This window comes from Apodemus sylvaticus, chromosome 2 (genome assembly GCF_947179515.1).
Source record: "Apodemus sylvaticus chromosome 2, mApoSyl1.1, whole genome shotgun sequence".
NCBI classification, from domain to species: domain Eukaryota; kingdom Metazoa; phylum Chordata; class Mammalia; order Rodentia; family Muridae; genus Apodemus; species Apodemus sylvaticus.
This window is the reverse complement of record NC_067473.1, coordinates 42,166,598-42,191,009: the sequence shown is the minus strand read 5'-3', so window position 1 is coordinate 42,191,009 and position 24,412 is coordinate 42,166,598. Positions and strand designations below refer to the sequence as shown.

Genomic DNA, 24,412 nt, shown 5'->3' with positions numbered 1-24,412 from the left:
CACATAGAATATTATTTCTGCCTCTCCCAGCTAACCAGTGTCCTTTATATCCAGTGAGAGATTGGCTTAAGTCCCACCTTACTTCCTTCTTTTGAATAATGATACCCAAAGCTTGCATCTGTACTTAAAGATGATCTATCTGGAAAGGATCCTAGGTTAATGAGCCTGGCCCAGATAATTTATTTAACAGATGGCAAATGTATCAGCAATCCCAACAGGGAGGTATTTAGTGCCTTGGTGTGTGGCTTGCTGTCCTTCCAGCCCACAGAACTGATAGCTGACTCTCAGGATACACCTTTTCTTTTCTTATGTTCTGCAGTTCTCTGAGCTACAATGCACACAGGGATGCAGCTCAGTGGGAAAGTGAGTTAGTGTTCAGAGGCTTGGGTTCCATCCCTAACCCAAAAGGAAAAACAACAAAACCTGACTCTACAATGTTTTATTTTCTTTAGAAGTGATAAATACATTATGACATCTAAGTTTCTAAGTGTCTCTACAGAACGGTGCTTATGCTAAATGAATATGCATCAAGGAAATAAAATCATGCAGTAACAGTAAGACTGGATTTATCAGAAAGACCCCTGAAGGAAACACCAGCCTTTAATGTGCTGTCAAATGATAATCACTGTTCCCATAGCAGCCATTTGCACATGAGACATTCTCTATAAGCAACGTCTACACTTGGAGAGATGGGTGCACACCTGTTTCTCTGGCTTTTAGGAGTAGAAGTTATGTTTCTTGGTGAGGATATATAATAGTGGAATCTTGGCAAGAAGTTCATTGAATAATCATGAAAAACATATTAAAACCTCATTGTCCCTGAGGGAGTGGGGGTAGAGTATGTTTCCATCGGGACTCTGTCCTCATCGCCTTGGTAGCATGAGGTCTTGAAGCAGCTAAGGAACCCTCTGCTTGCTTGCTGCCTCTCTGGTCCCTCCCATACAGCTAAGTCTGGTCTCCTCTTGCTTACTCCTGCTTGGACACAGGGAGCTCGGTTTGAGCAGAGGTCAGTGACAATGCTAAACATTAGAGGCAAAAGCAGCTTAGTACTTATCAGAAACATTAAAAATTTTTGTGCAATTTTTTATATGTATGGATGTTTTATCTGCATGTATGTTAGTGCATCACATGCATGCAGTACCTGCGGAGGCCCAAAGATGGATTACCTGAGACTCAAATTACAGTTGTGAGTGGCCATATGGGTTCTGGGAATCAAACCCAGGTCTTCTGTGAGAGCAGCCCATGCCCTTACCCACTGAGCTATCTCACTAGCTCGGCAACATATTCTTACACACAATATACTCCTCCTTTATTTCTAGTAGATATTGTGTCCAAACACCATTTTTTCTCTATTAGAAATAGCAACTTGAAAGTTGCTGAGAGTAAATCATGAATGAATTCACTGTTAAAAGCGTTTCCTGTATATGAGATGGTGGCTCTACTAAGTAGTAATCATTTTATAGTGTAGCGTATTCAAAATATCATACTATATCATAGAAAGAATTAGTTTTCAACTATACTTTAACATAAAAAAAGTAACTAAGCCCTAGCCTGGGCTTTGCCACTTCTTAGCTTTGTAATCTTGAGTAAGGCCTCACCTCTTTGGGCCTCACTCTTCTGATATGTAAAACAGGGTCAAAATACCCAGGTGGGAGATCTTGGGGAACACTTGTGACACTGACGTGTGCATACGCCTAGGGTGAACATGTTAGTTATACAAGGCACTAGTTGGTTGTTTCAAAATCCTCCGGTATCTACTCCAAGCAAAGGTAAAGTCAAATTCAGCTGGATTTGGGCTTTGTGGTTTATGTTTTTAATTTTGGACTTTAAAAATCAAAACAAAAACGTTATTTTTCTAAGCTAGAACCCTGTTTTCCACCCATCTCTAGTTCAGAGGTCAGCTGCCCGCACCCTGTGATCCTGTATGTAAGATTGTGGACTGGGCTCTGTCTGTCTGGAGACAGCTCAATTCCTGTCTGGCCCGCTTGGGTACCCCGGAGGCACTTCTTGGACCAAAGTATTTCCTGTCTTGTCCAGTAGTCCCAGGACATGCCCAAGCAGCAGTGAAGTAAGTGCCAGTTTTTATTTACCTAATAAAAATAGAGGTACAGTATTCTTGTCATCTTTGTCAACTTGACACAGCCTAGAGTCTCCCAGAGGAAAGCCCAGCCAGAAGAATAGTCTAGAGTAAGTGGGCCTCTGGGGGATTATCTTCACTATTAATTCATACAGGCGTCCCTAGTCCACTATGGGTGTTACCATCCTTAGGTAAGTGGTCTTGAACTGTATAAGAAAACTAGCTAAGAGGACTGAAAAGATGACTCAGCAGTTAAGAGCCTTTTCTGTTCTTCCAGACCTGGGTTTGATTCCCAGCACCCACATGGCAGCTCATAACGATCTGTAACTGTTTCCCAGGTATTCATCAACTTCTGGCCTCCAGGGGCAACACACACACACACACACACACACACACACACACACACATACACACATACACACACACACACAACATAGGTATATATGTGAACCGAACACCCACATGCATAAGAATAAAATATATCTTATGAAGAAAGGTAGCTAATCACAAGCCAGTTGACAAGCAAGCATTCCTCTACAGTTCCTAATTTCGCTACAGCTCCTCTTTCATTTTCCAGCCCTGACATCACTGACATGGTGACCTGGAAGATAAAATATTCCCTTTCCTCGCCTAAGTTGCTTTGGCCATGGTATTTATCACAGTAACTGGAGAAAAATAGGACACATGGTGAATTTAGTATGTTTGAGACTATGACTATCCACAAGACTGCTTCTGCCACCTCCTACTTTTAGAATGCCAGTTCTGTCATAGAGTGACCATGGCTTGTTGGTTATATTACTTCCTAAGTGACTGCATTTTTGCTAAGATCAGTAGCAGCTATTCTCTGTGAATATATGCTGATTCACAAACACATACCTTATGGAAGTAGTTTACTGCTTGCTGTCCAGCCGCTGGCAAGGTGTCACCTAAGAAACTTCAATTATATTATGCTGCATAACCTCCCTGAAACTAAGAAAGCCCAGCATTCAAAGGAATTGACAAAGTTCCTCATCATCAGCACTTGCTATGTCTTCCTTTGAAGCAACATGCAAGGACTATATTCATATACAAAAGAAGCATAAATTAGAAAAACAGGAGAAGATGGAAGTAAAGGGTCACCATTCAGCTCAGCTGGATAGCAGGAGATACACATCTTCCCTGTTGTAAGGAAAGACGCCAATGTGATGACTTAGCTGGGGAAAGGAGGAAGATATTAAATAGACACATTACCTTGATAAACAGGAACCCAAATTTGTGGAAGTGATAATTACTCCATCACCACAACTAAAGGTAGCCAGGTTGGGTTTTTTTGTTCTTTTGTTTTGACATTCAGAACCTAAGGATTCTTAAGAGCCAATTTTTGGCCTTTACCCCTGGGGACTGTATCTCTGCTCAGGATCTGTGTAGGCATGAAGATCTTGTCTTGTTAGCTGTCTGACGCTATGACAGCGTACTGTGATTAGGATATCAGGTGAGAGGCATGATGTCACCCACAGCCAGCATGAAGATTGGGCTATATGTTTACACAGATTCCCCTTGGGTCCTCTGTGTGACACATAGTGACTGAGGTAATGCTGGGTTTGCATTATGGCTCTGGATGCCCTGCTCCTCATCCTCCAAAGAGAAATTCTAGACAACCTGTCCATTATTTTTCCTGGGAAGAAAACACTACAATCTCTTTTGCTCTGCACTCTGCTCTACAGGAGACATTATCTCTGCTTTTCAAGTCTGGGGAGATAATACAAAACAAAGGATGTATAAACATGCTGCAAATTATCACCATGCTTTTTTTTTCTTCCAACCAAACCTATGTTTATATACACAGCACTCTCTTGCAAGTAGCTATAATTTTGAATACTAGAATCTTGGAAGTTGAGGGTATTGTGTAGGTGGGGTGTTTGCCTATTATATTCAAGAGTTTAGGAAGGGAAAGTTTGCTTATGTACCAGAGTTGTCTACATACACTATTGTTTTATTATTTTTCTTGACTTATCTGTAACTGAGCACTAATGGATTCCTATAACAAATCAGTGGTTTAATAACTTGCAAGAGTGCTCGTAATTGTATGCCAGTATCCGATAGCTTTGAAAATGTTTCTATCCTCAGAGACATTGTTTTGTTTCTATATCCTTGAATTATATTAATTTTGTTTTTGTTTGTTTTGTAAAACGGAGTATCTAACTAGGTCCTCAAACATAGTAGACAGGTTCTCCGGTGCTCTGAACTATTAATGTGCCAAAAACACAGGCATTGCAGTTAGCACTGATTATTCCAAATTCAGCCACAGTCCCCAGGGCTTATGGAGTTCCTATCTTCAGGCAGACATTTAATTTGTCAGTGATACATCTCCACTCAAATGTTAAAATACATGTGTGTCAAACAAATGTAAAACATTTCGCCGGGCGGTGGTGGTGCACATCTGTAATCCCAGCACTCTGGGAGGCAGAGGCAGACAGATTTCTGAGTTCGAGGCCAGCCTGGTCTACAGAGTGAGTTCCAGGACAGCCAGGACTATACAGAGAAACCCTGTCTTGAAAAAAGCAAATCCAAAAAAAAAAAAAAAAAAAAAAAAAAAAAAAGGCATTTCAACACAGGTTTTACAGAAATACATTTTTTAAAATAGATTCCTTTTAATGTGCCTTCATTTCTGTGTCTTTCACACATTTCTTTCTGCAGATACTTACTTTTGATTCCAGGATTAAGACAGGCTTATAAATTTCTTTTTATAATTTGAAATTCTTATTTATTATACAACTAACCCTCAAATGTACCCAGCCGAGAGAAACAGGCCAGGTAGTTTTTTTCAGGTCTGCTGTTTTGTGAACTTGCACGCAGTGTGTAAGAGACTTGTCCCTTCTTCATCTCTTACAAGGTGGATGTCTAAGCTGTGGAATGCCATCATTGCTCCCAGAGTTCAAGAAGCAATCTTGTCAAGAGCTTCCATGAACAAACAGCCTGGTGCTGGGCAGACAGCTTCGAAGAAGCACCCTAGCCAAGGACAGCAGGCTGTGGTGAGGGCTGCTCTCAGCATTCTGCTAAATAAAGCCGTTCTGCATGGCTGTCCCCTTCCCAGAGCAGGTATGTAGAGCTGTGCAGGGACAGACACATTTACATTCTCTCCCTCACCGTTTGGAATTTGTTTCTATGAAGTATTCCTTTGTCTCCTTGTGACTAAAAAAATGAATGTACTGCGCATAGCATTGCACCAGAGCTCCTTCTGTTTTTAATTACCGGCACGTATTTGATTTCTAGACCTCCAAGTACACTTTGTGCTGTCCAGCCAACTGTAGCTTGGTTACTGTTAAGAAACCTATGAGTTAAGACTTGGTAATGTATTTCAAGTCACTCTACGAAACTGTGTTATCTCCTCTTCTTCTTAGAAAAGTGTGGCTTGTGTCGTTTCAGAGCTGGACCAGCAGATAGCAGACTTCAAAGGGGGAAGCTTCCCTCTGTCAATAGTTTCAAGTTATAGCAAGAAGAAAGGAGAGGGTGGAGCCTGGAGGAAGGTGAACACCAGTCCTCGCAAGAAGCCTGGGAACTTCTCCTCACCCACATGGAACAAGCCAGACCTGAAGCATGAAGGTAGAGGCGGATCCAGGTTCTGAGTGCAAGTGGGCTTTGTTATTAGAGCTGCATTCTTTCAAGCCCCACCCCCTTCTCCTGGTTTGCTCAGTTTACATTTTCCTGGGATGAACCATGTAATAGTTTTCCAAAACATAGTTGGGAGCCTTTTACCCAAAAGGTAACACTTTCATACCAGAACTATAAAAAAAAAAAAATCATCTTCAACTTGTTAATTGTTATTTCTAAAACTAATTTGTTTTCTTCATCCACATGATTAAATCTATCATCTTTATGATATTTAGTTCTTTTAACATTCATGTCATTCCTCAGTTGAAGTTGCCTTACAAAGGTTCGTGAACCAGGTATAACTGATACAAATGCAGGGCATTAATGAGTGAATTGTTTACCTGTATGATGTGTTCAGGGTTGGGTGTCATTGAAGGTGCTGGATATGGAGCTGGAAAAGCAGCCAGAAAGTCCACGTGGGCTTTAAAAGAAATGCCTATTTTGAACTAATTAATTACCTAAACTATAAGCATCATCACTACATGCTGTAGTGTGACAACTAGAATCAACACAGGGAATAAGGAAGCAACAGTATAGAAAACAGTAGCTAGATCCAGAAATGAACCCACACACCTATGGCCACTTTGATCCTGGACAAAGGGGCTGAAAACATCCAATGGAAAAAAGATAGCCTTTTCAACAAATGGTGCTGGTTCAACTGGAGGTCAGCATGCAGAAGAATGCGAATTGATCCATCCTTGTCTCTTCGTACTAAGCTCAACTCCAAATGGATCAAGGACCTCCATATAAAGCCAGACACTCTGAAGCTAATAGAAAAGAAACTGGGAAAGACCCTTGAGGACATTGGTACAGGGGGAAAGTTCCTGAACAGAACACCAATGGCTTATGCTCTAAGATCAAGAATTGACATATGGGACCTCATAAAATTACAAAGTTTCTGTAAAGCAAAGGACACCATCAAAAGGACAAATCGGCAACCAACAAATTGGGAAAAGATCTTCACCAACCCTACTTAAGATAGAGGGCTAATATCCAATATATACAAAGAACTCAAGAAGTTAGACCGCAGAAAACCAAATAACCCTATTAAAAATGGGGTACAGAGTTAAACAAAGAATTCTCACCTGAAGAGCTTCGGATGGCGGAGAAACATCTTAAAAAATGCTCAACTTCACTAGTCATCAGGGAAATGTAAATCAAAACAACCCTGAGATTTCACCTTACACCAGTCAGAATGGCTAAGATTAAAAACTCAGGAGACAACAGATGTTGGCGAGGATGTGGAGAAAGAGGAACACTCCTCCACTGCTGGTGGGGTTGCAAATTAGTACAACCACTCTGGAAATCAGTCTAGCAGTCCCTCAGAAAACTGGGCATGTCACTTCCGAAAGATCCTGCTATACCACTCCTGGGCATATACCCAGAGGATTCCCCAGCATGTAATAAGGATATATGTTCCACTATGTTCATAGCAGCCCTATTTATAATAGCCAGAAGCTGGAAAGAACCCAGGTATCCCTCAACAGAAGAATGGGTGCAAAAAAATGTGGTATATCTACACAATGGAGTACTATTCAGCCATTAGAAACAATGAATTCATGAAATTCTTAGGCAAATGGATGGAGCTGGAGAACATCATACTAAGTGAGGTAACCCAGTCTCAAAAGATGAATCATGGTATGCACTCACTAATAATTGGTATTAGCTTGGAAAACTGGAATATGCAAAACATAATCCACACTTCAAATGAGGTACAAGAAGAACAGAGGAGTGGCCCCTAGTTCTGGAAATACCCAGTGTAGCAATATAAGACAAAACCAGAACAGGGAAGTGGGAAGGGATGGGTGGGAGAACAGAGGGAGGAAAGGGGGCTTATGTGACTTTCGGGGAGTAGGGAGCCAGAAAAGGGGAAATCATTTGAAATGTAAATAAAAAAATCAAATAAAATTTTTAAAAAAATATAGCAAAGATCAAAAAAAAAAAGAGAGAGAGAGAAAACTCATCTCTGCTGTTGAGATGTTAATTAAGGTGGGCATGGTGGCACACATCTTTAATTACAACACTGAGAAGGCAGAGACTGGCTAGCAGCTCTGTGACTCTGAGTCCAGCCTGGACTATGCAATAAGACCCAGTCTCAAAAGCAGTTAATTAAAAATACAAATCATAGAATTTCATTGACTTAGAACTGTTTGTAGTATCAAATATAATATACTTCAAAACATGAACACTTTGTGAAAGATTGATAGAACGGTCTTTCAGCTGACACTGTTTACAGGTCTTTTCAATTTACACCAACTTGGGCATATACATTTCCAAAATCCAGAAACAAATTTTGAAAAGCATGTAAGTTATTTCTAACTCCTTGGGTTATTTTAACTTTATAACAATAAATCTCTCAAATGATTAAATTGAATAATTATAATGCTTCAGTTGATTTTGGTTTGGGACACAAATGTTTGTTGGGAGAATTCTTGCCTACTATGTGCTAGTGGCCCAGGACTGAAAGGGAAATAATAGGCCCTACCAGAAATCCACACATCAAATTAGGTACAAGAAGAACGGAGGAGTGGCCCCTTGTTCTGGAAAGACTCAGTGAAGCAGTATAGAACAAAATCAGAACAGGGAAGTGGGAAGGGTTGGGTGGGAAAACAGGGGGAGGGAAGGGGACTGATGGGACTTTTCAGTGAGTGGGGGTCCAGAAAAGGGGAAATCATTTGAAATGTAAATAAAAATATATCAATAAATTTTAAAAAAAAAGTTCACAATATGTATTCAGACCACCCACGTCTCTCCAGACCTAACTAGAAGATCACTGATATTAGCTCCCAGGCTTCCACAGAGCAGTGCCCATGGTGGCACTTATGCAATGGTCAGGACAGTGCCTCTCTTAAGTGCCACCAGGCCGAGAGCAAGACAAGTGAAGACCTAGTACAATGGTCTTTGGGGACCTACTTTTAATGAAACTATTTTAAATGCAGTTTACTTTTTTTGAGATTTTTTTTTTATTCGATATATTTTTTATTTACATTTCAAATGATTTCCCCTTTTCTGGCCCTCCACTCCCTGAAAGTCCCATAAGCCCTCTTCCCTCCCCCTGTTCTCCCATCCACCCCTTTTCCCCTGTGGCTGCAGCATTCAAACATGGGCTCAGAGCACACTAAGCAGGACCTGAATCACCAAGTTACACTCCTGCCTAAAATCATTCTTCGTAGCAACATTCACATGATTTCAGACTTCACTCAGAAGTAGCTAAGTGTTTTAGTGTGTTTATGAAATTTGAAGTCATAGCAATATATCTTGAATCTAAAAAGACTTAGCATTGGTTCTTATACATTTCTGATTATAGCCTAGAAGGAAATACATTGCATCAGGACAAGGGTATACCCAGTATATACCTGATACAAATAAATGTTCTTATGCAAGAATACATAGAGTCTGACATTTTCTGTTTTCTTAAGTGGTCCATAATTTGTAAATTGGAAAATATTGGCTTGATATTTATGGCTCCCTGTATTCCATTTCTATTTTCTGAATAATAATATTTACTAAAAAATTAAATTTTTTCAAGTACATTGCTGGTGCCACATGCAGCAGATTAACAGGTAACATCAAAATATGTACACGATCATAGATTACTCTCACGAAATGGCAGGTTCTAGCTCCTTTTTTGGTACCTTGAGAATAAAGGCCTAAATATATCAATAGATCAAATACTGAGTGGAGGGACCATTTATAAAAACATATCTCAGGCTTCCTAAAGTGAGCCTCAGCCTGTTTTAATTTTATTAACCTCTGTAGATAGCCATAACCAAGTCAGTTATTCCCCAACGTCCTAACTACTCCTATGTTGGGAACCACACCAGAGCCACTGTTCCGAGAATATTCCCAAACAAGTGGATGCTAATCCAAGCCCAAGCTTCAGTGTCTAGAATCTGGCTTAAAAAAAAAAAACAGTTATGAATGCACAGAGATAATTGACAATGGCTGTCTTCCAACAGGTATGAGAAACAAGACAATACCACATCTGAATATTAACAGAAACTCCTCTCTGTCAAAGCAACAGTAAGTTCCCTCTCAAGTTTTACTTACATCAAAGAAAACTTGAGTTTAATTATCAACTAACTTTAATTAACACTTGAGTTTAATAATTAATTAACATTTTAAAGTATTTGGCATATTGCTAACATTATTTTGTGCAACTATTGCAATGATGATATGATTTTGGAGTAATATCATTACCTGAAAGACAATGCATTATTCCAAGCTTTAAATGAAATCTTGTTAAGTTAAATAAGCGTAATATAAAACCCAGTTCGTTTTTAATTTGTTGAATAAAGTTAGAGAACTAGATTTCATTTTTTTAATCAAACATTTTTCATTTAACAAATCTGTAAGAAGGCTTACGTTTGTGAATGTTTAGACCACAGCTTTAAACCTTCCCACTCTCCTTCCCAGCATGCTCTTGTTTTCTTTAGGATTGCTATGTGTATTTATGTATGTTTGACATTGGTACTTCTCCTCCCTGGAGAAAACTACTTTCTCCCTCATTCAGCCTTTATTGAGTGCCTGGAGTTTTGTGTAGGACTGAGGCCTTGTGGGCTCTTCCCTGTGCATGCTGGCATGCCCACTGTTGGCATCTTTGTCCAGCGTCTGGGCAGGCATGTTGCTAAACCTCTATGGGTTTAACTTTGCTTTGTCAGACCTAAGTGATGAAAGAAAGGAGATTGGAGACAGTCTACACCTCCATTGCTTTCTTGTGAATAAAGAACTCTTATCCTTCTAAGAGTTTGTTGGCTGGAAGTTAGTGACATCTTGAGAATACCAGTTAGTAGTCACATCTCTTGGTGTTATGGCTGTTGTTGTACTGGATGACCTTTATGAGTTACTTGGGAGGATACTGGAAACTCTTTTTCATCTCAAAGTTCAGAAGGTAGAGTGTCTCGAGTTCTCTATTTGGTTTGTTCCTGTTTTTAAAAAACACTCCTCTGGTCTCTGTGTCAGGTCCTTAGAGAATGATCTATCTGTGACATTGACGTTGGACCACAGGCTCTCTTTGGGTTCCGATGATGAAGCGGATCTGGTCAAAGAACTCCAGAGTATGTGCTCCAGCAAATCTGAGTCTGATATAAGCAAGGTAAGCATCGCCAGGTTCAGGGTCATCGGCTCTGTCCAGTAGAGGCGATGTGTCTTTTCAACAGGATGCTAGGAGCCACATCCTAAACTGCGTCCTCTAAATGACAACCAGGTGTCAGTGCTGATGCTGTAGATGAAGTCATTTTTTTTGCTGTGCTCAGAAAGCTTTGCCCAGATTCATTTCTCCCAAGCCATTGGATAGAAGTACAAGTCAAGCCAGCATGTCTATTTGAGCAGTCTTTTGATTTGGGGAAGATTGTGTGTGTGTGTGTGTGTGTGTGTGTGTGTGTGTGTGTGTGTGTCTGTGTGTCTGTGTGTCTGTGTGTGTGTGAGAGAGAGAGAGACAGACACACACACACACACACACAGAGAGAGAGAGAGAGAGAGAGAGAGAGAGAGAGAGAGAGAGAGAGAGAGAGAGAGAGATAGATGGGGGAAACCCAGGGTTTGCATAATAGGCAAATGTTCTACCCCTGAGCTGCATATTTGTCTTCATGGTTTGACACAGATTCTCCGTGCTATGGTAGCTCAGGCTCTCCTTTCACCCAGTGTCTGTCTCCATAAGTAGCTTTATACAAATCTTTGAGTTTCTCAGATATTATCATCACCAATTTTGGTACATACGTAAGATACAAGCTTTATAGCAGATCTGGTTCTAGACAGAGTTGCAGCAACATTGTTTACAAATAAGAAAAAGAATGATCCTGTAAAACATGTACTGGCATGGTCTTTAAGCTGTGAAACTTGAGAACCAGATATATAAACCAGTTACCCAAAATCTCAAAGAAAACTTTAATAGTGGCATCAAGTTGAACCTGTTTTGACCCTCTTAGGTCTGTGCTACATTTGACCAAGCCTCCCCCATAAATAGTTTTTACTTGGAAGAGAGCAAAGATACAATGTACTAGAGCCCAGTGATGGACTCAGCTATTTCAGATGGATACTTAAACTCTCTAGGAAAAGTAAAATTGACTGCCTTATTCGACCTTGCTGGAAATGAAATGAAATTCTTATCTACGGGAAAAATGAGATGAGATAATGATTCACATACTAAATTTTTTTCTGTATTTTTTTTGGTTCTAACTTGCTAAGTAGATTCTTTTTCTAATCTGCTTTTAAGGAGAGACACCTTTTTATTCTTTTGATTCTTTGTCTTTGGTTTAAAAAGTCCTTTGAGCAGGACTGAGTCTGGAGACATCTTTAGAGGTTTTCAAGGTTAGGGAAGTGGGTGTCTGCTCCTCTGTGGCTTCTCCACGCTGGCGTTTGGCTAGGTTTCAGGTGAGCCTCAATGTAACCCTGGAGGCTGGACTGGGTGTGCTGTGTCTTTTCCAGATTGCTGATTCCAGGGACGACTTAAGGAAGTTTGATAGTTCAAGAACCAACCCTGCGACTTCAGCACCTGTTAACCTGCGGATGCCAGTGCCACAGAAGGTAAATGTTCTTCTTTCCAAAATGAGAGGAAAAAAAGGTTTGTTGTGGAACTGACTTTTTAACTCAACTCTGTAATTTCTTATATCATTATAAAATATTATATTTCAAAATTTTGTGTTTATCTTAAAGCCTTTGTCTCCATTTTTGTTTGACAAACAGCATAAGGTTTCTTGCATTTGGTGAATCTCGGGTTAAATACAGCAAAGGCTGAATGGTAACATACAGATCTTAAGACACTTAAAAACTCTCATTTTCTTTGAGTTTTAGTGAGAGACAGTCTTTCAAAAATTCAAGTCAGAGAGGCAAACAGAACAGGTTTATGTGGATTGGTTAGCTCACATAAGGGACAGAACAACATGGTCTTCTGGGTAAACAGGAACATTGAATGAAATCCTACCCACCCATTGCTTTGTGGTGATGTATAGGACCTAGAAGCACTTAGTAATATGCCGTTTGTGTTCAGTAAGCTCTGTTGAGTTCCCATTTCCTTTCTGTTCACATCTACCCCCACCGTGCTGTACAAAGACCTGTGTGTGCAAAGACAGATGGGCAGGCTTTAAAGTGGGCACGGTGTAACTATTAAATGACGCATGCATCTTTAGCTGGTTATCCTACAGTCCTAGATCCACATCGTCTGTGTCTGTGGTTCATTAGTTCTGGTTAGTGGTGTCTGTATTGGAAGGAAGTGGGCTGAAGGCCCTAATAAAATACAGAACGTGCTATAAAGACCTCTCTGCCTGCCAGGAGAAGGTTTGCACACTCCTTGTGTCCTTACTGAGCATTTGGTTTGAAAATATTTTGTTCATAGTTTGTCTTTCTGCCAATCTTTAAGTCGTTAATTCACTGTCCATGTGTGAGAGCTTCTCTGAGCTTTGGGTGGCCCCATAGAACCGTTCCTTAGGATTCATTGTGTAGCATAGAGGAATGGGCCCAGAGCATCTCAAGAAATGGAATAATGAGCACTAATGAGAAATTTCCCCCTTGTACCAAGTCGGGTTTTTTGCATGAATATTTTGTTGTCTGTTCACTGTAGGAATGGCTTGGTGGTGAAGTGCTGTCTTTTTTTTTTTTTTAAACACAGATCATTCTTTGGGTTCAAACTCCTACACTGAAAACATTATTAGATACTGTTGCTTTTTGTTTAAATGTCTGATAGAGAAACTTTATTTTTCTATTATAAGCCATTGTCTGTAAGAATATAGTACTGAAAATGATGCAGGCCACAACCAGATACAAATCTTTGTTTTAAGAAGGGAGCCTAAGGAGTCCTTTATCCTGCCTGGCCTCTTGAGGACTGTGTGCAGTTGGCTCCTGGTTTTAGGATAGCTGCATCCTGATTTCTTTCTTTTTATAGTGAAGGCACCTGAGGGACTTGTCCCATCTAGAAGATGCTTTTCTCAGGAACTACCAGCAGAGGGCAGGATGCCCCAGCTGTCTGGAAGCTGGCAGAGTCCTCCCTTCTCTATCTTGTTTACAACTCACCCAGCATTTCTTGGTTCCAGGCCCAGTTTCTCCTCTTATCAGGAAATAACTCCCTTTAGAGGTGAGAGCTCTCTGGATTAACTGAAATTACTTTCCCCTTCATGGCCAGAAGGCATACTGCATGAGGAACCTGCACCTCCTGGCCCTGTGTAACTAACTCTTTGACAGTGAAGGACTGTAACTATTTCTTAATCAAAACAGCAAAACACGTAAATCATCACTATAAATGACAAATACTGTAAATGTTTTTCTATTTCCTAAATGACGTAAATTCAGACTAATCTTCACCTCTGGTGGCATAATGTAATGATATCCACTTCAAGGTTTTTTTGTAAAGCTCCACTTCCTGAACTCTGCCCTCTAAATGTTCTGGTGTAATTAGACTAAGGCACAGACAGGATCCTGGATTCTCATGTGTAGCCAGGCATGATATCCAGTGCTCTGAGATGTGTAGCTTTTGTCTGTCTTTACTTTCTACACAACTTTTTTATTCCCACATATATTTTCACAGGGGCTACTATTCCTTCATCTACCTTTTCCACGCGTGAATTGTATCCCACTCCATACCCCACTACTCTGTCCGTTTTCCTCCAACCCCACTACCCCTGACACCGCCCTGTCTGCCAAAGGCAGATATCCCTTTAGCATTAAGAGAGACCATCATATCTTTTTAGCTTCGAGAAAATGTTTAGTATTGCACAAATGGCTCACTCTGATTTAAAAACGGTTTGTTAGGGCTACATATTTAAAACAACTTTAGGAAAACAAATTAGAGTTTCTGTTAGAGGATTGTACTGGGACCTTGGGAGCATTAGGCCAAGAAGGTTTGAACAATCCTTAAGGCTCCTATTTGAGGATCTTTGGGAAAGATACCCTAAAACTGTGCTTGGCTGCCAGAGTGTTGGGAGCACCATTCCTTTACTCCCTGCAAGCATGTTTTCTGACTTGTATACTCAGACTTTGAATTTCTGTGACAACACTAATCCCAAGTGAGTGTCCACGTACTTAACCCTTCCTGATACCTCCAGAAACGGACTCAGCCTGGACTCCCCAAACATAGTCTAGCTGTTAGAAGTTTTAGTAATTAATGTAGCCATTCTGCTTGTCCTTGTGATACAGACCAAAGGACAGAATTAAAAATAAGACAGCATAGGGCTGGAGAGATGGCTCAGTAGTTAAGAGCACTGATTGATATTCCAGAGGACCAGGCTTCAAGTTTTAGTACCCACTTGGCAGCTCACAACTTTCTATAACTCCAGGATCCTACACCCTTACACAGATATACAGACAAGTAAAACACCAATGTATATCAAATAAAAATAAACACCACCACATTGTCTCCTTTCCCATTTGGGGTCTTAGTATTAACCCTGGACTGTATCAGAGATAATTCATCAAAAATAGGGTGATTCCCATTTTCATTCTATATTAGAACTAGGTACTATGTTTGTTATTGTTGTTGTTATTGTTGTTGTTTTTTAGCATGCTCTCTTCCTTTGGGTATGCCAGGGAGGGAATTGAGGCCCTTCCCCATGCTAGACAGTGGTGTACCACTAAATAACATATGCAGTCTACTGTATTTTAGACCACATTATCACATAAGGCCAATCCCCAACTTATAATCTTCTCAGCTTCACTGACTTCAGCATCAGCATAGAAACAACGCCTCTGTCATGTCTGCGAGAGTGATTCTAGGAAGGTTTAACAAGAGAAGAGACACACATAGGAGGTAAATGGCTCCCATTCCTTAGAAGACCTGACCTGAGTAACATATCAAAGGGGAACATGATGCACAGTAACCACCCATCCCTCTCTACTTCCTGACCATAGCAGCCTTGCCTACCTAACTCTGCATCCCTTCAACTCTGAGCCATGTGAATCCGTCGCCCCCCCCCCAACAATCGGAAGAGTAACTAATGTACCTTCCTAGGGCAATGATTAGGCCCTATGATGTTACGTTATGGTGTCTTCCACAGTGAAGTCTCAGCACAGGATTCTCAGTATCTAGTATCCAATAAACTGGACTATATTAGTTCTCTTTGTGTGACAAAATCCCTAACCAGAACAATGTAGGGCAGGGAGCACTTGTCTCATGGTTTCAGGGGTTTTAGTTCAAGATCATTTGGCTCACCTACTTAATTGAACAGAACATCACGGCTGACGGAGTATGTGGCTGAGGAGAGCTATTGGCTTCCTATTGACAGGAAGGAAGGAGTGAGACAGACAGATAGACAAAGGACCCACCCCTGCTGACCTACTTTTTCCTGTCTAAACCCTACTTCTTGCGTTTTTTAGAAATTCCCAAAACAGTAGTAGGAACCAAACATTCTTAAGTTCATAAGCTTTTGGAAGGATGTCCCACACTTGAACAAAAGTATAAGTACTTATGTCTCGCAACTTGTTAGCATCAACAGTTTTTTTTTTTCAAAGAAAACCACGCAAGCTAAGATGATTGTGGTTTTCTTCCATTTTCTACTGCACTGATAGCATGCTGTGCTGCAGTGGGGCACAGACTGGCATGGGTATCTCAACTCTCTTTCCAGGTTTGCTTGCAGTTTGCTGGTGCTAGAAAAACAGAATGTAGCTGTGTACTGATTCCCTAAAGAGCAAACCTGACTGAAAGAAAGTGCTTTTTCTCCCAGGCCACATGTTTGCAGCCTGGGCCTTCTTTCCCCTACAGATGTTTGTGCTCTAGACCTCACATTGCCCTACCACTGCCTTTTACTCATTAGGAAAGTGTTGAAAGCTCCAGACAAAGGTAGATCAGAGTTGCTCGCTGCTGACTGAGTGTTTCGAAATAGCTGGGTCTGATGCTCCTGTAGCAGTGGATTTCACTTCAGTGATTGAGGGGTGGCTCGGTGGTCATATTAGCTTATTAGGACTTTAATAGAGCATAAGTGAAGGGGGACGAAGATTTGAGGTCAGCTTTTAAAAGGCCTTTAAAATTATAATTATGGTGATTAGTGGGTGGGTGGGGTGTAATGCAGTCCTCAAGCACAGCTGTGAGCTAAAGGTGGAAGCTAATTAATTAGTGACAATCCAAACAGAATGGGCAATAACAGCAAAATCTCTAGCCTTTTTGTGAGTAGAGAAGGCTCAGATCGCTGCCCTCACTGAATAGCCCAATGCAGAAAAAAAGGCTCATGAAGAGTTGAGGCAAGTTTTTAAGTTTGGCTGTACTTCACCCATGTGGGAGATGTTTGAAACCCATCTACCCATGCCCCACCCAAGACCATTAAATCTGAATCTTGGGAGACCAGGTTGTCAGTGTTGCCTAAACTGATTCCAGCATTATATATAGCTCGCATCTTCTGTGACTTCAGCCTTTCAAGAGGATACCGCAGCCAGTTTAAGACAAACTGTTGCCTTCCTCTCCAGGAAGTCTTTATTTGACCAGTTAAAGTCAAGTTTTAAATTGTTCAGTGATTGCATTGCTGTGTGGGTGCATTATTACTGTCAAGGCAATGATAGTGCTCTCAGAGCTTTGCACAGTTTGATACAATACAGGCCAAAGGGCTGTGGTTGAATGAAACTGGGGAAACACTGGGGAATTTCCACCTTCCTTGTTCTGACCATCCAGATCCTCTCAGCTAAACTCCCCATCAGGTTCCTTGTGGGAAAAATGGGGAATGTTGGCCAGGTGATTGCAGTGGCTCTGCCACACTAAACAATCAGACCAAAGTGTGTCCATGAAGATTTGAGAAGCCTAGGCATGGCATTGCTAAGCAGAAGCCTTCATTTATAAGAATGCACAGTCCGGTAGGGCGAGATGGTTTTCTTATGTTCTTTGTTATGTGACAAACAACTGGGACAGTGTCATCTTCTAGTAAAGGCTTAAAACCCATGTGCTGAAATATAAAAATATGTTAGCCAAGTTAACATAATGTGGAGATCAGCCTACAGAGTGCTTGGTTGGTGAGTTAGCATTTTGTCCCTGTGACAGATACCTATGGGAAATTATTGAAAATGGTAAAAGTTATATTTCGGCTCATGATTTCAGCAATTCTAGTCCACAGTTAGCCAGTTCTGTTGTTTCTGAACCTGTGGGGGAAAAGAACACCCTGATAGCTAAGAAGTACAGAAAGAGACCTACAGTAAGCTGCATACCTGCAAATGGTACACAAAGTGAACTGATTCCTACTAGTTGGCCTCTGACATCCACTCACATGCACATAATGATTTAAAGATATACCTTCATTAAACACACACATGCACACATACATACATACATACATACATACACACACGTTGTTACCTATTTCATCCATCTAGGCTCCACCTACAGTTCACACCACTTCCTAATAATACCACCAGTTACAAACCCCGTAAACTGATTAAGTCAGAATTCTTGAGATCACGTCCCTGTGAATGATTGGCTCCACCAGCTAAGCACAAAGCCCTGAACATAAGAGCCTTTGGTAGGGGCATGCAATATCCAGACTATAACAATTGAGCTTGTTCAGTTTGATGTTCTCAGGCATTAAAATTCTATGAAATTCCTATTCATGTGGAGACTTAAGACTCTAGCTCTTGTCTTCTTGATGCCTGCAAATATTTATTTAAGAGAAGGGTGAGGCTAGAAAGCAGGTCTCACAAAACTCAAGCACAAAGTACACTGTAGTCAGTTGTTAGCTTCTCCCCAGACAGGGAGAAACTCCGGCAAGTTTATTCAGACACAAAGAGGAGAGGGAGGGGGCCAGACAACTGAATGGGGCAACTCTGATAAACCTGTTGGTTTCTTGTCTCTTGCAGGAAGCCAGTCCTCACAGCAGCCATCAAACTACAGAATGCAGCAACAGTAAATCAAAGACTGAGCCGGGTGTCTCAAGAGTTAAATCTTTTCTTCCTGTTCCTAGAGGTAAAGTCGCCCAGTGTTCCCAGAACACCAAAAGAAGCAGCAGCAGCAGCAGTAATACAAGGCAACTAGAAATCAACAACAACTCCAAAGAAGAGAATTGGAACTTAGACAAACACCACGAACAAGTAGAAAAACCTAACAAATAGGCCTGCCTACAACAACATGATCACCTTAACTTCTTGTATATTTCATGCAGAAACCAAGACAAAGAAGATGTACATACCTTCAAATGAATAAAATCATTTTTTCATGTAATATAAAGGACAAGTGCGGGACCACTATTCAGCTTTTTGTAAAGAATGTATTTATAATCTCACTTTTTTTTCTGTTAATTCTATAGAACTAAACTTCAATCCCATGAAGTTATGACAACTTTCCAAGTAGTTTTTATAATAGAAACCTTGTAATAGTTTTAACTAGATGTTCAGGGGTATTAAAGCAAAAGTGTCTGTGTATTATATATTGCTACCTGTACATATGTACATATATGTATATTTACAGAAGTTACATACATGTGTACAAGATTGGCTTAGATGAAATGTGCCATTTTGAATGGAGATGATAATTTTATGTTCATCAGATGGGGATCGACTTGAATGGGGCAATAATAACAAGACATTTCTAAGCAGTTATTTTCCATTAAAAGCCATATGAAGTATTTTGCCTGTTAAAAAAATCTAGTTTTACATTTTGAATCTTTTAGTGGTTACATTGCCATCTGGTTGCATCATGTATATATATATATACATATATATTTATGCTTCTGAGTTTGCATTATGACTTGTAAAATATGAAATTATAATTCAATAAAAGTGTTATCTTTCTTACAAAACTTTTGTACCTAAATGGATATAAAAGTTATCTGCATCAAGAAAGATGTCGATTAAATGACTTTGGAGTTAACGTTAACGCCATCAGTATATTTCTAATAACACACTGATAATAAAACTAATATTTTCTAGAAGTGTGTGTTATAAATGAATGGTGAAATTATTTATCCAATTCAAAGTTAAGGTTCCTTGACACCAAATAAAATTTTGAAATAGTAAAGTTATTTTGCTGTATTTTCCTATATGAAGCTGCTCTTGGATACTTGTTTATACAACACACGTGTAATTGGAAGCCAGTAGCACAGTGCTCCATTTAGAAATGCCATAGTACTTCCCCTGCAGTCTTCGGCGTCACCAGCTGACACAGACCAGCTTCCCCTTACAGGAGATTCTTAGATATTTGGCTGGAATAAAAACAAATGGAGCTTGAATTATCAAAAAAAAGTACAATTTTCAAATGAAGTTCATTAAAAGTCCTTTAAGGGGTCAGGATAGGTATGTACATTAAATATACACATAGGGAAAAGGTTTAAACTTCTTTGCAGAAATATCTGCAAATGTTAGGGGACAATGTGGTGACTGTTGTATAGCTTGAGATGAAGTAGAAGAAAGCCTTGCCTTTGGGAATAACCAGAGTGCTACACATGTCAGCATTCTTTTTGGAACTTTCTCTCCACCAGGTAAGTTTTGGGGGTGTAGAATGTCAACCTCATATACAGGAAAAGGTGCCATGGATGGAAAGAACTGGGTCAAAGGTCAAAGGGTAGGAGGAGGGGTACTGGGAAGTGGGCCTAGACTTGAATACAATCACTATGATGTCTCTGGACTCAAATTCTGCCTGTCGGGTATTTGATACTCATGTGTTTTCATAAAAGGGTGCTAGTCTTGGGAGCAAGACAATGCAATCAAAGGTGAGAAAACAAAATCAAATTTGAGAAACACTGAGGTGACCTGCAGTAACTGATCCATGCTGCTTCTCCATTTTGTCAGATTCAGTGTGTACTTTTGATAATTGGATGGCAGGTAGCACAAAGTCTAAAAAGAGCATTTAGATCAAGAGCTTTCAAAGTAGAAGCCTACTGATAGGTCATGATATTTAATAAATCATAACTCATTAAAAAAACAGAACTTGATAGACTTGTAAATGTCAAGGTCATTGCAATGAAAGAACTGTGAAGCATTTATCCAGTGTGTGGATAATCCATGCAAGTAAAATTATGACTGTGGGTCACAGTCCTAAATCTTTTAAGTGTCAGTAGGCTATCATGGAGCAGGGTGGAACCTATTTTTTTTTTAACCTAAATTTAAGAGTGAGTCTGCAATCAGCTAGCTAGGGTCTTAATGATAAATGACCTTGGGGTTGAATTGAGTAAGCACTGCTGATTATTACAAGCTGCTGTGGTAGGCAACAGGTTACTTATATCAAAACAAACACCACAACAACCATAAAGACTGTGTGGATATTAGAGCACAGTAAAGCATTTACTGTGGCCTCCAACTTTCATAAAATGAGTATTAATTCAAAGTCTCGGAGCTTACTTGGATATGGTAATAATATGTACATAATTTCAGCACAAGGGAGGCTAAAACAGATCACCAGGCATCTGAGGGCAGCTTGAGCTACAGAATGATAGCCCATCTTAATTTTTTTCAGAACTTCTTGTGGTACTATGTTTGTGCATACATGTACATATATGTATAAAGAGGACAATCTGAAGAAAAAGAGAACACCACATACTACCATTGTGGGTTTCTGCCTCATGTTCCTCATGTTCAATAATGGAGAGATCACAGGACAGAGACAGCAGACTTAAGGCCACAGAGATCTAATAGACAAACTGACTATTCAAGCTAATATAAAACACGCTCCAGGATAGATCATATTAAGTTGTTATGGGAGAAATTGTAAATCATCCCAAATAGTGTTGCAACCCAATGACATGAATCAAGAAATTAGCAAGAGAGAAAAATCCAAAAAACAACCCTTAGAAATATCTGCTAACACTCTTGAACCACCAGAGGATCAATGAAAGTAAAGGAGAAGCATGAAAATAGAAACAATGTGCCAAGATGTGGGACCCAACCATACAATTCAGAAAGACAGCTCAGCAATTATCTATATCAAGAAAAGTCCCAGAGCCAGGCATTATGGCCCACGCCTATAATCCCAGGCTTTGGGATGTCATGAGATTGTGGCCATTTGATTAAAACAAAAACCTTCAACCTAACACCTTAAGGAACAGTTCAGAAACCAGCAGAACAAGTTTTCAACAAACTAAGTCCAGAGTCAGTAGAAGGATAGAAGAGAATGCAGTAATGATTCGAGAAGGTATTTACACGACCACGTTTATAGCAACCCTTTCACGTCCCCTGGCTGCAGTTGTTCAAATATAACCGGTGACAGCTATATTATGAGCCTCTCATCTTTCAATTTCAGCTCTCTGAAACAATAACCTGAAAAATGACTACAAAACACAAGTGCGATTTCTCACATTCAGTTTTTAATTTAAGGGCAAGTTTCTCCAAAATAGGCTTGTATAAATAAGACAAGAAGACTTTACCATACCTGGTTACTAGTAAAAGTTGTTAATTTTGATGAAGTTGGTTTTGCACAAATGGAATGTTTCTGTGCATTTGATCCTTAAGGAAATATCAAATTCAGTTGACTAGCCTTAGTCTTTATTTTGACATTTATTCTTAATCACAGTGATCCATTACAGAAAATGCACCTGTGAAATCACATGATAATGTCTGATCTCTATTCCCCTGCAAGGTCTGTTTTTGTCAAGTGCCAACAGACTGCATTAGTGACTAATTAGTGCCTAGATACTCTGCTAATCTGATCTTGATTAAATCAGGTAACCATTGAGTACTTGCTGAGTACTGAGAAGACACTGTACAACATACAGAGAGGGAATTGCAGCTACATGACAAAACTAGCCCACCTTTAATGAGAACTACCCTGGGATATCAGAAACTATGAGTCCAAACTCTTATCACAAAACTACTAAGTGGACCTTTAACAACCCATGGCTCTCCTGTGCTAATGGAAAAAAACAACACATCCTCTCTCCCACCCCCCCACCCCACTGGCCAGGAAAATCAAACTTTGGCAATTGTTCCTACTGATACAAAGGCAATGAACTAGACAGACAAAAAAGGACATTTATGTTGTATTCAAAAATATATTTCTCGCTGGAGAGATGGTTCAGTGGTTAAGAACACTGACTGCCCTTCCAAAGGTCCTGAGTTCAAATCCCAGCAACCACATGGTGGCTTACAACCATCTGTAATGAGATCTGATGCCCTCTTCTTGTGTGTCTGAAGACAGCTACAGTGTACTTATAATAAATAAATAAATAAATAAATAAATAAATAAATAAATAAATAAATAAATAAATATTTTGGCTAAGGTCAAAAACTCAGGAGACAGCGGGTGTTGGCAAGGATGTGGAGAAAGAGGAATACTCCTCCACTGCTGGTGGGGCTGTAAGATGGTACAGCCACTTTGGAAATCAGTCTGTTGGTTCCTCAGAAAACTGGACATGACACTTCTGGAGGACCCTGCTATACCTCTCCTGGGCATATACCCAAAGGATTCCTTGGTATGCAATAAAGACACATACTCCACTATGTTCATAGCAGCCTTATTCATAATAGCCAGAAGCTGGAAAGAACCCAGATGCCCCTCAAAGGAGGAATGGATTCAGAAAATGTGGTATATTTACACAATAGAATACTACTCAGCAATTAGAAACAATGAATTCACAAAATTTTTAGGCAAATGGTTTGATCTGGAAAATATCATCCTAAGTGAGGTAACCCAGTCACAAAAGAATATACATGGAATGCACTCTCTGATAAGTGGATATTAATTAGCCCAGAAGCCCTGAATACCCAAGGCACAAATCGCATAACAAATGACTCCCATGAAGAAGTATGGAGAGGGTCCTGATCCTGGAAAGAATTGATCTAGCATTGGAGAGGAATATAAGGACAGAGAAAAAGGAGGGAGGTGATTGGAGAATGGATGGAGAGAAGGTTTATGGTACATATGGGGAGAGGGGATCTGGGAAACGGGAAATCATTTTGGAATGTAAACAAAGAATATAGAAAATAAAATATATATATATATATATTTCTCCTGAGGTAATTTAGATATTTACATCTATTCAAGGGAACGTCAAACCTCATTATTGCTCACTCATTAAAGCACCATGGCAGCCAGGAGCTGAGAACAATGCACTAGATTCACCTGGCTGCTGTGACTTTGCTATCAGTGTAAAGTGCTGAGTAACGATTTCCTATTATATATGTTCTATGAAGAAAATCAGCAGAGCAGTTTGATGGAGTCCACAGATTCCACATTATCCTGAAAGTTCATGGAGGAAGGATTGCTTTAGAGCAAGGTGGTCTCTAGGGACATGACATTCAATCTGACATCTGGCAGATTCAATAGATCAAGACACACTGAAGGTAACAGAAGTTGTAGGGGAAACTGCATTCATGTACAAAGACAAATGAGCGTATATTAAATTTAAAAACTACTTCATGGCAAAAGAGTAAATCAAAAAGGTGAAGATATAACTTATGAAATGGAAGAAATCCTCACAAGTTGTACAGTTAATGATATCCGAAATATATAAGGAACTCAAACAGAATGAAGACAAGTAGCCTAATTACAAAGGTGGGAAAGGACCCAAAGGACCACATGTCTTCCAAAGGAACATGTATATGGTGGTAAATACTCAATACACTATTCATCAGTGAAATGCAAATACAATTACAATGGAATGTTAACTTGTACCTTTTAGAACAGCTATTATCAAAAAAGGAAAGGATACAAGTGTTGAAGTAGAACATGCTGGATGAAAAGAATCCTTGCATAGTGTTAGAGGGATTCAAAACTGAACACCATGCTCTTTGCTTTACAACCAATATAGAAAACAGTATGAAAGCTCCTTAAATCTATTGTATTAGGAGATGACTCAATGGGTAAGACTGCTTCCA

At 39.9% G+C, this 24,412-nt stretch overlaps 1 protein-coding gene across 2 annotated transcripts in view; it reads left to right on the top strand.

Annotated features, from left to right (window-relative positions):
* Cttnbp2 (cortactin binding protein 2) overlaps positions 1–19,545 on the top strand; it is a 152,905-nt gene extending 133,360 nt beyond the window's left edge. The window contains exons 17-23 of one of the 2 annotated variants that reach the window (XM_052173270.1): positions 1,890–2,068; positions 4,950–5,155; positions 5,483–5,659; positions 9,667–9,730; positions 10,670–10,802; positions 12,134–12,232; positions 18,467–19,545. In XM_052173270.1, coding sequence (XP_052029230.1) covers positions 1,890–2,068; positions 4,950–5,155; positions 5,483–5,659; positions 9,667–9,730; positions 10,670–10,802; positions 12,134–12,232; positions 18,467–18,718 — 1,110 coding nt within the window. In that variant the 3' untranslated portion in view covers positions 18,719–19,545. The remainder of the gene's footprint in view (positions 1–1,889; positions 2,069–4,949; positions 5,156–5,482; positions 5,660–9,666; positions 9,731–10,669; positions 10,803–12,133; positions 12,233–18,466) is intronic. The other variant, XM_052173271.1, reaches the window with a different exon arrangement.
* Positions 19,546–24,412: the final 4,867 nt, after the last annotated feature.